This window comes from Otolemur garnettii, unplaced genomic scaffold (genome assembly GCF_000181295.1).
Source record: "Otolemur garnettii isolate 467f Iridium unplaced genomic scaffold, OtoGar3 scaffold00155, whole genome shotgun sequence".
NCBI classification, from domain to species: domain Eukaryota; kingdom Metazoa; phylum Chordata; class Mammalia; order Primates; family Galagidae; genus Otolemur; species Otolemur garnettii.
In genome coordinates, this window is record NW_003852550.1 from 3,310,490 (window position 1) to 3,323,890 (window position 13,401).

The window sequence follows — 13,401 nt, forward strand, 5'->3', positions numbered from 1 at the left end:
TGTTATTATTAAAGTTTAACATTATAAAATTGGCAAAAATAATATAAAACTCATATCCTGGCAAAATAGCCACGTGGCAGCTGAAAACCGTATATTCCCTTCCCATTCTCTCGCCGTTCCCTAGCTTGTGACGTGGGACAAATTGTTAAAAATCGGGACTGTCCCACCAAAAGCAGGACGTCTGGTCACCTTACCCAATGTTGACCGATTTTCTGGCTTCTAAAGAAAACTCTGAAATCCAGATTTTTGTGTGTAATTTCAAAATTTTAAAATTCTACCTGCTATTTTTTTATAATTGTAAAACTCAAAGAAAAAGTGGTTATCAGTTTGTGATCTGTGACCTAGAAAATTCTTAACTTTAAGACCCAGCTTCGATGCTGAGTCTCCCAAAAACCTTCCTCCACTGATCTGCTTCCTCTGAAGTCTTACTGTATTTCTAGTGTCTTTGTGCAATATGGCACCTATCTACTCTCTTGTGTGGTATTATTGATCTCTTTCACTTGATTATAATCCCCTTGAAAGCAGGGACTGCATGTCGCCTCTCACAAAGCCTAGCCCAGGGGTAAGCCATAGTAGCAGGCCCTCAATGAAAATCACCAATTCCAACGTGATCATAACCGAAACAGAACTGCTGGGGACACTCAACTCTATTTCACAAGCTGATTAAGTCACTGAACTTTTATGAGCCTACTATACTGTAAGGACCATGTCAGGTGCCACACGCTAACATTAGAAAAAAGGTATCTCTGCCTTTGAGGAATTAACAGTCAATGTTGAGTCCAAATATACAAGAACTACATGAAGGCAAAGCTAAAGTATTGCCCAAAGTGCACTGCATTGATTTCCAGAACACTATTTTAAGGCAGTGCTATCTAATAAAAACATAACATGAGCCACATATGTAATTTTAAGTTGTCCAGTAGTGATATTAAAAACAGAAACAGGTCAAATTAATTTTATTTATTTATTTTTTAATTTGGGATGAAATATGTGTTTCCATCCTTTTGCTTTTATTTATTTTTTTTCTTCTATTAAGTCATATATACATTGATCATGAATACATTTTATGCATGTGTGGGGTACGATGTGTTTTTTTTATACAATTTGGAGTGCTTACATCGAACTAATCAATATAGCATTTGCCTCATTTACTTGATATTGTGTTAAGACATTTTAATAATATACTTTACTTAATCCAATATATGTAAAATATCATCATTTTGATACGTCACTAATATTTTAAATTTTTTAATGTTTTTAAACTTTTACATGATTTCAAACTAAGCCTTCTAAACCCACTGTGTATTTTACTCTTGTAGCACATTTCAATTCAGACTGGCCACATGTCAAGTGCTCAGGAATCACTTGTGGCTACCATATTGTACAGGGCAGAAAAACAAAGAGCTACACCTTACCTTACTGCCAAAGTGGGGATTGATAAATGTTACATCCTCCAAAGTTAGTAGAATTCTGTTGGGTCCTTTAATTAACTGGATTTTATTTATACGACGCCTGAAACAAATACGAAATCAGAAGGTCACATGGGGGCCAGATGTTTTTGCAAATCTAGGGTTAATTTACCCTTAGATAGCAGTTAAAGAATATACATGATAATTGGGGGGATAATCACACATCCATCTTTGCCACAGTACCCACAGTAAAAGGAGGCAGCAACCCTGGCCCTCATAAATTCCTGAGTTACAAAGACCAAAAGAGAAAAATGAAAATGCTCTTGAAGAGGCATCAAAAGAGAGGGGTGAGGGTGCTGAATGGGAATGGCATCCCAGACTAATAAAATGGTGATCCAACAGCAAGGGCACATTCCAAACAACACCTCTGAATACTTTTACAGAACTCAACACCCTTTCTTATACATCAGAGTATTTATCCTAATAATATTGGGGCCAAGAATCATTAATCTCCATCTTACAGACAAAAACACATTAAAGAAACAAAACGAAATTAAGCAAATTGTGTGAGATCCCCTAGCCTGGGGCAGAGCTGGAACTTGAATCCTTGGTCCCTGGCTGTGGGCCCAGATTTCTGCCCATAAGACCACTTGTCTTGCAAAGTTGCATCTATGTGTTGCCAAAGCAACAGGTTGAAAAGTGGAAAAATTCAATCAGTTGGTTGCTTTGTCTACATGATTCCAAACAAGTGGGCTGACTGGGGTTTTTTTTTTTCTTTTACTGAATTGGTCTCTTGTCTGAGCATTACATAGACACAGTTTAAACCTGATTCTCTTCAAACATGCCCATTAATTTGCAGTGAATGTAATTATTTTCTATGAATCAATTACTAGACACATAGGAGTGTATGATGGCTACCCACACAGTCAGGTAGGTCCTACTGGGCAACTTGAGGATGTGGCGGGAACCCCGGATTAGTCCATGGGGTTGCTTTGTTCTGTTTTGTCTTGGGAGCTCTAACTGCTACAGTTTGGCTTCGCTTTCTCCATAACTCCATAATGGTCACTCGGGAATGTATTAAAGCCAAGAGGCACAGTGGAGAAAGCAACCACTGAATCAAAATGCGTTGTCAAGTTGCACGAAGGAGAAGTCTCCCGTGTCACTGTAGCTTTAAGTCCCAGCAACCCGTCAGTTTTTCTCAGTGATTTCACTGGTTTGTAAACAAACAATTAATGTGTTTCTAATTGTCTGCCAACAAATATGTCCCTTATCACTGTGGGAGCTGCTGTCCTGCAGAGAAAATTAAAAGAGCCCTGTAGTGAATTCTTGGGTAGAGCACATGAATCTTTTGGCAAAGGGAAGCATCACCCCCTAACTTATCTGTTTCATATGTGTAGTGAATTGTCTTAACGCAGGCACACCTGTGAAAATAATCATGCTACAGCATCCACTCTAGTAAAAAGCAAACTGGACTCTCGAACCAGAGACCTGGGGGGCAGTGCAGATTCTGTCATTAATTAGACAGGTGCAGGTGACCTGGGATAAATAATTTAACCTCTTCATGCCTCAGTGTCCCATCTATCTAGCAGGAGAATAGTCCTTGCATAGAGTTGTTTTGAAAATCAAATGAGATAATGTATGTGAAAGTGCTCTGAAAAGCGTGAAGCACTATGAAAGTATAAGGGCTCATTATTATCATTATCATCATTAGTATAACAAAGCAGGGAGAGCTTTATAGAAAGGCGATGCAATCTGGTTCCATCGGAGGAGTAGGGAGAAAGGAGGAGTTCAAAGAATCCTTTGTTTTGGGGTGGTTGGGTTCTTTGCACGTCTGTCTTTCTGAAAAAACTTAAACAATCAAAACACACAGAAAAGGAAGGAACAGAGAGTCACTCTCCTGCAAGTAATCACCATCTATTACAGAATCTCATCAGCCGCTCAGCTCTTTTGATTGCAGCCGTGGTGGGCAGAGAGAGAGAGAGGAAAACAGCAAAGAAGGGGCATCTTTTGTGCTTTGTTAGCTGAAGAACCAAGGACCAAGTGACTCTGGGAAATGATGTACCTCTCTCCTATCTCTGCATTTTCTGTGACCGCTTGAAGTACCAATTGTCTCAAACTCATTTTCCTCTCCAATCATTCTCCTCTCTAATCATGTCCCTCTCCAATCATTTTCCTCTTCAATCTTTGCCCCATGGCCCACCAACTCCAAACAAACCCCTCCCCTCCATGTTTTTTTTTTCTTCTTTTTTGCCTTCCCTTTCCAAGAATTGCAGATCTGGGCTCCCTCAAAGCCCAAAGAACCAGTCCGTTCAATGGAAAAGACCAGTGAGAACTGCCATTTGGGAGGCTGACAAGTGACATGAACAGCAGAGCGACTCCATTTTCCACCTTGCCATTAGACATTTTCACATTAGATGGACAAAATCTATTACTCCTCAAATCTCTCCAGAAGGAGAAGCCTTTCGATTGGATGGCATTTATTTTCACTGAGTATCTAATGATGTTAATTAAATACTTTATTCTTTGGCAGCAGCAAAATTAATGATATTAAATTTCTCTTCTTAGCAGGAATATGTCACAGTCACAGAAATTAAAAGAAACATTGCCTTTGAACTAACGTCTTTATCCAGCGTGTTTTAATGTTTCATAAGCTACCTACTACACTGTGTGGCTTTATCAAATTTCTTACACTGGGGACACCGGATAAATAGCAATGCCAACATATTAAACACTAAGAGTAACATCTGTTATGGTTTCAGTCCAGAATTTCACAGACTCATTAAAATGTCAGAGCTGGAAAGGCTCTTAAACATTGTCTAATCCAATTCTTTCATTGTACAAATGAGAAAATTCTGGCCAAGAGAGGTTAAGTGGCTTTCCCAAGGTCACACAGCTGCTTAATATACTCCAGACATTTTTTTTCCTTGAAACTCACCAAAATAACCCCACTCCATTCCCTATCCGTCCATCCCACTGTTGTCAGAATCATGGTCACAAAGAGGTGACAAAGGTGTGCTTCGCAGGGTAGAAGGGGTACAGTGGGGTGGTTGTGGTTGCTTTCATTTTTCACTTTCTCCTAATTTTTCCAGTGTGGAGAGAGTCCAACTGTTAAAATGCAAAGCTTACAAAAACGAGTGGACACATTAAGCCATCTTCAGTCACTTACACCTGATTCTGAAATAGCTCATTAGATTATTTGGTCACCTGTTAAGGGATCTGAGGGAGGAAGACAAAGACTTGATGATAATGATGGTGTTGATGATTAGGTAGGCTGGCTTTTGTCCAAGGAAGAAAAACAGTAGAAATCTGAAATGTGATGCCTTGGACAAAAGGCATGAGCGTCAAAGTGAGGATCCTGGGCTCCCAATAACCAGCAGGGTAGTCCCATGTGCCTGGGAAGGGGATGTCATTTCACTTTTATCGAGCGCTAACTGTGAGTCAGGTACTGTTCTAGGTGCCGTACCTCCTTTAGTTTATTTGATCCCCACTACAATCCTGTGTGTTAGCACCATTATTCCTAGAGGTTGGATTCTAGTTGAAGTCTGCTTAATTATTGGAACTCCTTAGAGTAGCCCAACTCCATTCCCTACCAGTACAAAGCATTTGGGGGAAGAAGATGGTTATAGGAGACTCTGCTGGGGGGGAAAGGGAGCAGAGATAGGAAGCAGACGGGCCCTAAAGTGCTAGTTCTCTTATTTCACGATTGTGTTGAGAGCCAGATCTACTCACAAGCAACAACACTGACAACACAGCTGAGGAAGTTATTCTTGGCACCATGAAAACACTTCACTCTAAATGGGGCCGGTAGGGATGGTAAATCACTATGAAAAAAAGAAAATCAGTGGGTCATGTAATAAGGCAATTGTACTGAAACATGGCTTCCTGGAAATCAATATGAACAAGGCAATTATGGGCCTGTATTGTTTATATACCAAAAGAACAAAAAAATGTACCTTATAAAGTAAGCAAATCCATTAATAGTCAGCAGCGCTATAAGCAAAGCAAGGCAGACCATCATGGCAAAGGCAGGGTCGATGCCTGCAGAGAGCGAGAGGAAGAGGAAGAATGGCATTATGAGAGAAGGGCAGTAAATAAAGGGCCCCACAGAGCGACTCTTCGTGCTTTCTGGTGACTCTAAAATCAAGCTGCATCTACCTAACCTAATTCCATTTTTCTACAGCACAGTCTGTCTTGTTGACTTTATGGACACAGAAAGCAATTTCACTGTTCTGAAGCAAAACCACTCACCACTCTGACAATAACAAATCACATGAATTAAGGCTGACCAGGGTGCTTCTTTGGAGGAAAAAGTCCACGATTGGAAAACTTTGAGTACCTTAATTTAAGTTGGACAGCAATGGCGTTCTCGAGAATAAATATGTTATCTCACCTGTGAAGGGTAAGTATTATGTTACCTTCATAAAATAAAAGACCTTTTTAATTCTCCCAAGCCCACAGACCTCATGAGTTATAGACGAAAAACACAGTACTTATCCTTCAAGGATGAGCTGAGTCTAGTTTTGATAATTAGTGTTTTCAGCAGCATGTAAATTGGTCTCCATAAAATTGTAAGCATTTGGATAGATTACTAAGATTTCAGAGGGAACTACACAACGATGTCAGTGAAGAGGTAGTTGGGTGTGTCATACTAAATGAAAATAGAAAGCAAAGCCCATTCCAGATAGACGCGTTTGGTGTTGGTAGGGTGTTGCGTACCCTCGCCTAAGAATAATATGGGTCCTTCCAAAGTTCCCCTCTGGCTCACAGAGATGTCACAAAGTTTCCCCTCTTCCACAAGCTGGAGGAGTCCCACAAGTCAAATAAATTGCAAATATTTCCTGGATTCTTACTGTGTTGGGCCTTAGGGGACATAAACATGATTAGCTTTGATCCCTGCCCTCGGGGAGTAATGTACTTGGGAGAAGGGGGCAGAGATAAAATCAATACAGAAGAAACCATTGAAAAGGGATTTTGTGCTAAACTGTGAGGTGAAAACTTTTACTTCGGTGGGAGTTCTAGGAGGAGAGGTATAAACATGGTATTTCTGTGGCGGTGGGATCTGAGTAGCAGGATTCGGATGCATCGAGGGACAAGCAGGTTTTCTTTCCAGCAGGGAAAATAATTACAGGTCATAGCCTATAAAAAACCAAGAAAAAGGCAAATGCCTTCTCTGGGAAGTAAGCTCTTTCAGGAAGAGTGGGATTCTTTTAAAAATGAGTGATGGGGAGCCTTTTCAATTGTGGATGAAAAGGAAAAAAAAATAAATTGTGGATGATTATTCAAGGCTGCAAAGTACCTCTCATTGTTCTTATTATTTTAAATTAACTAGATAGAGTGCCAAGAATTTTATGTCATCTGAATGCAAATGACATGAGTGTTTCAATATGAAAATATGCCTTCTCCTAGAGAGGTTCCCTCATAACCCAAGCGGAGCCAAATTGACTACTAGTGATTCCCCATTCCTTACCTCCTCGGCAGATCTTCCCTTCTGTAAACCAGCACTTTGCATCTGCTCTAGGGGGCCTGCCACCAGGGAAGTGAATAGGGGTCCCTCCGAAACGTAGCAGCTCCGTTTCCATGTCCACAGTATAGGTGCTATGGAGTTCCCATTCTTTCCAGTTGGTGTCCAGGATTACATATTCGGAAATTCCGTTTCCATTTGAATCCGTCCTTATCAACTGGTTGAATCCATAGAACTGCATGTTTCTGGAATGCTGAACCAGGCTGGCAGCAGTAGCCTGTCCATTTTCTTTCATAGCATTATTCATGGCTTGTGCGATAAAGTAAATTGAATTGTAGATGGTTCCAAACAACGGTGAAACCTATTTTTAAAAATTACAATTATCTTGAGCCCTAGTCACCCTAGAGCGATCTCAGAGTCTATTCCAAGCCTATGTTCATTATTATGGGTTGCACGTCTGAGTAGAGCTATGAAGACCCAGAGGGAAAAAAAATTGTTTCTGAGGACTTGCTTGCTTTTTCCCCCTGAATTTTGCTGTTTTTCTCCCCCAGGCCTTCACATCTTTAAATATATCAAATATGACAATTTTATGAGTAAACCCAGTCGTACACAATATAGTTTTACGCTACTAAACCAAGAAAGTGATTTAGAGTTAGAAAGGGCACTTAAAAACAAGTATGAAATAGACAAGGGGAGTTCAAAGAAAATCCACCAGATTAATTACCGGTGCACTCTATGCGGCGGTAAAATCATTTTGCTGGCACTACCACAGTGGTAGGTATGTGTGGAGAGACTATAAAGAATGTGTCTTCACAGTCTGTATCTGTGTCCTGTCTTAGTTGCAAATGTCTGTTTGTCTAGACACATGCTCCCTAGAGAAAGTGATCATTGAAGTTAGTTTTAAAAATATACCTCCATGCACACATACATGCACTCACGTGCAGACATCCACACTAACACACGTGGTTATAAAGACAAAGTTTGCGGTGTATAGAGAAGGTAGAATTTAATCAGGAAATCCTATATCCTATTGGTGTGCAGGGTGGCAACACTTACAGTGAGAGCTACTGTAAAACGGGAAGACTGCTATGGTGGACGGGAGAGCTACACCCGCTGAACAAATAAGGGAAAAGCAACATCTATATACTACGCCTGATGCAATGCTCATTAACCTTAGCAATTTATTTTTGGAACAAACCTTGTATCTTCATTCCAAAAAGGTAAAGAGAAAGAATGAACAACTCCTCCCCACTCTAAACCTCCCTCCCCCCCACAACACACACACCCCTGGCCATGGCTTCATGGTTCTCCATAACATTTCACTTCTAGGATGGAGTTCAAGAAAGCTATAGTCATGCCATTTTACTGAGCTTCAGGGAAAGCTGATACTTGCTACTCTGATTTCGCAAGATCTAGAAAGCTAAGTTCCTATAACAACTTTGATCTGAAAAAAAGAAAAAAGAGTTGGCTCAGCGCCTGTGGCTCAAGTGGCTAACACACCAGCCACATACACCTAAGGTGGCGGGTTTGAATCCAGCCCGGACCCACCAAACAACAATGATGGCTGCAACCAAAAAATAGCCAGGTGTTGTGGCGGGTGCCTGTGGTCCCAGCTCCTTGGGAGGCGGAGGCCGGACACTCGCTTGAGCCCAGGCGTTGAAGGTTGCTGTGAGCTGTGAGGCCACGATGCTCTGCCCAGGAGGATAGCTTAAGGCTCTGTCTCCAAAAAAAAAAAAAAAAGAGTTTAGGATGGAGTGAATTGTTTCTGTGTTGGAAATACAAATCAAGATGCAGAGAGATATAGTGTCTGGTAAGACAACAGCATGCCTTGTTAATGTAGAACAGGGGGATGTCAACCCCAGTTACAAATTAGAATTACCTGAAGAGTGTCAAGAATATCAATGCCAAACCTAAACCAGACCAACAAGAAGAGATACTTTGAGACCCAGTAATCAGTATTATTAAAAGCCCCTCAGTGATTCTAATATGCACACAAGGTTTAAACCTAACAGTGTAGAAGATAACACACTATCCTGTCCTGTGGTGAGTTCCCAATGCCAGGATGTTTGGGCAAGTCACTTATCACCTTTCTCTGAGCTTCAGCTTTATTCTCTGTGAAATGATGATACAGAATGATACACGTCTAAACCTTAGAAGTGGTCTGGTCTAGTTATCTTACTTTATAGGTAGGAAAGGGAGACGCACACAAGTTAAGCATTATGTCAAGTTCACTCGCCTAAGCATAAAATAGGGAGTCAAGCCAAGGAGGAGTCATAACCCAAGTCTCCTATGTCTTAGTTTAGAATTCTCAATTGGAGTAGATGGTCCCTGTGGTTGTGATTCTAAACTTTTGTGAAAATTCCTAACTCTTGATCTCATCCAGGGATGCTTGGCTGAAGACATTTTGATTAGCAACTATAAGAGTTCTTCATCTTCCTGACGTCTTCACATTGGAGTGCTCTACAGCTCATCCTTTGTTTCTCTTCAATATCGGCACTCACTCCTTTCATGTTCTCTTTTGTTCTCCTGGTTTGAAGTACCACATCTGCGCCATCACTCTCAGATTTATTTGCAGTTCAGACCCCCTCTCTTAAATTCTAGACTCAATGTGGTCAATTGCCTACTTCAATATTTCTACTTGGATGTTAAATTTGAACATACTCAAAATTGAAAACCTCATCTTCATTTCAAATCTTCTTGGTCCCTCTACAATGAGTCTTCCCCAGTTTTGTTAAGAACTCCATTCTTCCCATTATTCAAGCCAAAAACCTAGTCCCACATAACAGAACTAACTGCTAGCAGAGCAGAAATCAACATCTCAGTCTCCTGAGTTTTATTCCAATGATCTGTCTTTGCCACTCCATCTCAGCATGCACACTGTAGAAAGAGATCAGGAATGGATGACGTGCTGCCACCAAGGCATCCACACTTAGTTGCCTAGATCACAATGAGGTCCCTTAAGAAGTAAGTCTTGGCTCGGCACCTATAGCTCAACCGGCTAAGGCACCAGCCACGTACACCTAAGGTGGCGGGTTCAAATCCCCAGCCCGGACCCGCCAAACAACAATGACGGCTGCAACCAAAAAATAGCTGGGCGTTGTGGCCGGCGCCTGTGGTCCCAGCTACTTGGGAGGCGGAGGCAGGAGACTCGCTTGAGCCCAGGAGTTGGAGGTTGCTGTGAGCTGTGATGCCACGGCACTCTACCCAGGAGGATAGCTTAAGGCTCTGTCTCAAAAAAAAAAAAAAAAAGAAGTAAGTCTTCACTAATTCTCCCTCCCTACATTCTTGGATGCCCCACTTGATCGTCTTTAGGATTTCTACAAGAGGCTATTTTCTGGGGCTTTGGTAGGTTATGACAATAAGTAAAGGATGGAAGGTGAAGCATAAAATCAATACTAGTCAAACAAATGAGTAAAAAAATCACAGGGCAGAGAGTCCCTGGAAGCTAAGAGGAGAATGCTAGTATTCTGTTTTAAAAGGCACAGAGCCTTCTGGGAAAAAAACTGCATCCACCCACAGCCAAAAGGAAGGATTGGAACTCAAAAACAACAACCCCACTTCTGAGCTGACTTACCACACTGGGTTTTCAGCTGGCCAAGCTGTGGTGTCCTTTGTGCTCTCCAATTAACCCATTAGAGCTGACTGAAAGGAACTTCTCAAGATGACTAAAACCTGAAGGATTCTATAGCTTCTACTATCTCTCTCTCTCTACTATCTCTCTCCCTCTCTCTTTCTCACACTCACACACATACACACACCCCTGCACACATCCACAGGCACTCAAAGCCACAGAATGCAATAGAGGAACTTAAAGCTAAGGGAAAGAGCATAACCTTAGCAACAGAATTCAGTAGCAAAAGAGGAGCTGTCACAATGGCCCACTCAAACTCTGAGGGCTTGGATTTGCGTTCTAGTTGGTTTGAGTTACTCTTTCACTCACTTGTATCCTGCAGCAAAGGAAATTATCTTTTCCCATCAGTCAAAGGCACACTCTTTTAGTATCAATCACAGAAAGTCTCTAATAGCACTTGCTTCAAATACTGAGAAAGAGAAGAGATAGAGAATGGGGCAAGGGAAGAAGGGACACTGTCCACAGCCCTCTATCCCGGCTTCTCACTACAGCTCCACAGAAGTAAGACAGAATCAGCAGGAACAGGTCAGACAGATGACCATGTTGACTCATAGCCCAGACTGATGAGGCCACTGATAACTCAGTCTATGGTTTTTGCCTACTGTGTAGACCTAAATCTGAATGAGTTATTTAATTATGAATAAATGAATGGTAATGAAACCATATCATTGATTTTTATTCAGTAACTTTAGATAGCTCTACTGTCGGCTTTTTAGAGCTTTGATCCAAGAAAATGATGTGTGCTTCAGGAACACTGATATCCAGACTTCTTCGATTTAATTTAATGGTCCCTGCTGTTGTTAAGTCGACTATCAGCAATTCAGATTTACTAAGCTTGAGAAAACACCAACTTGGCTTTCAAGGAATTTTGGCCTCAGAAGAGTATGTTAAAACATGGCAATATGGAATAAAACACTACGACAAGCCTAACGTATGATTAAATGTTCAAGTTCTGGTAGCAAATTTGGATCAGAATTCCAACACTACCACTTGCCAGCAGTGGGCAAATTACTTTGACCTTTAGTCGCCTCATCCATAAAATGTAGATATTAATAAGCCTAATTTGTAGGCTTTGTCTGAGGATTCAATAGTATCATTTATGTAAACTACCTGGTACGGAGGAAACACCGAAGACACAATCCCTGCCATTGTTTGCCGTTAAGAAGAGGAGCACAGGGCTCTGGTAACATCATCCAGGAAGTCACCAACTATTTTGATCTCCATTATGTCGCCTGCACAGTGTCTGACCCACAGTAATAATAACTATCACAACTTTAATAATAATAATAACAGCTAACACTTTTTGAGGGGTTATGAAGTGCCAGCCAAACTAGTGTGTTAATTCACTTAATTTTCACGACAACTCTGTGAGATAGGTACTTTAATTATTCCCAATTTAAAAATGATGAAAAGAAGAAATAAAGAGCTTAAATAATCTTAGGGCAGTCTGCCTTAGAAGTTCATGCTCTTAATCATCATGTTATATCTGAGCATACAAATACCTGCTAAATGAATGGGCTGCGGTAAATTCACCAATAAAAGAATATCGCATGCACCCTTTTGTGACTTCTTTTTTCTTCATGACTTTCCACAAACTTCCTGATTAAAGATAGGGAAATTAAGATTCTTTTATTCATTCTCTTCCTTTTCTCAAACATCAGTCTCAAACAAGAAGGAGAACAATGAAGATAAACACTAAACCATCATATCTGATGGTATTAGGAGACATCTGTAACCCTGAACCACAGAATATGAAAATGGAAAGCTGTTATAGAAATGATAACTGATTAGCAGAGTGGAGGACATTCAAAGTTAATTACATGCAGAGGGGGATATTCATAAGCAACAAGCAAGTCTGCCCCCTCAAAATCCTGGAAAAGCTTAGTAATTAGAGGCAGTAAGTACTATAGAAGTGGAGGAAGGGCTGGACTCCAAAAGAGGAAGAAGTCTTTGAACATCTGTGTAAGGAACAGTTAGGCGACCTCTGCAGAAAACAGGTTAAATTGATTCAGAGCAGCTCCAGAGCAGGTAAATTAGACACAGAGGAAGTTGGAAGTAAGATGAGGCACAAAACACAATGGTGAATGGTGAGAAACCCAGTCTCCTTCCCTTGACATTGCTTCTACAATGCTAGGATTATGACTTCCAAGGAGGAGACGGGAGGACTCTTCTCTGAACAAAGTGACTAGCTCAAGAGCCAGGTCCCACAGATATTGACCAAAACTAACAAACCAATAAACCAAAACAATTGGTTAGCCAATTACCCTGTACTGAAGCCTACTGATCAACATATCACCATACCAATAACCTTCAAATCTGCTTTTTAGAGCTTCATTCTCAAATCTGAACAGACAGCCACAATCACCAGATACCTAAGGAAAACTTCCAACATGAAATAGAAAGATCAAAACAAATAAACATGGAAAATTAGTAAATGAGGGGGAAGAGAGATAAAATAGAAGAAAAGTGTTTTCCCTGCACCTTCTTCTAGTATTTTTATAGTTTCATGTCTTAAGTTGAAATCTTTTATCCAATGAGAGTCTATCTGTGTTAATGGTGAAAGGTGTGGGTCCAGTTTCAGTCTTCTACAGGTCACCAGCCAGTTCACCCAGCACCATTAGTTAAACAGGGAGTCTTTTCCCCACTGAATGTTCTTGATTGGCTTATCGAAGATCAAATGACAGTAAGTAGCTGGCTTCATCTCTTGGTTCTCTATTCTGCTCTATACTTCTACCTCTCTGGTTTTGTGCCAGTACGATGCTGCTTTGATCACTATTGATTTATAGTATAGTCTAAGGTCTGGTAGTGTGATTTCTCCGGATTTGTTTTTATTTCTGAGTAATGTCCTGGCTAATCAAGGTTTTTTCTGATTCCGTACAAAATGAAGTATTATTTTTTTT

The 13,401-nt window shown here is 40.7% G+C and overlaps 1 protein-coding gene across 1 annotated transcript in view; it reads right to left on the reverse strand.

Moving 5' to 3' along the window:
* The window catches only part of GUCY2F (guanylate cyclase 2F, retinal), a 98,664-nt gene that overhangs the window by 66,532 nt on the left and 18,731 nt on the right, over positions 1 to 13,401 (reverse strand). The window contains exons 3-5 of the mRNA XM_012811370.1: positions 6,877 to 7,231; positions 5,363 to 5,447; positions 1,416 to 1,512 (exon numbers count right to left, since the gene is read on the reverse strand). Of these exons, the coding sequence (XP_012666824.1) occupies positions 1,416 to 1,512; positions 5,363 to 5,447; positions 6,877 to 7,231 (537 nt within the window). The remainder of the gene's footprint in view (positions 1 to 1,415; positions 1,513 to 5,362; positions 5,448 to 6,876; positions 7,232 to 13,401) is intronic.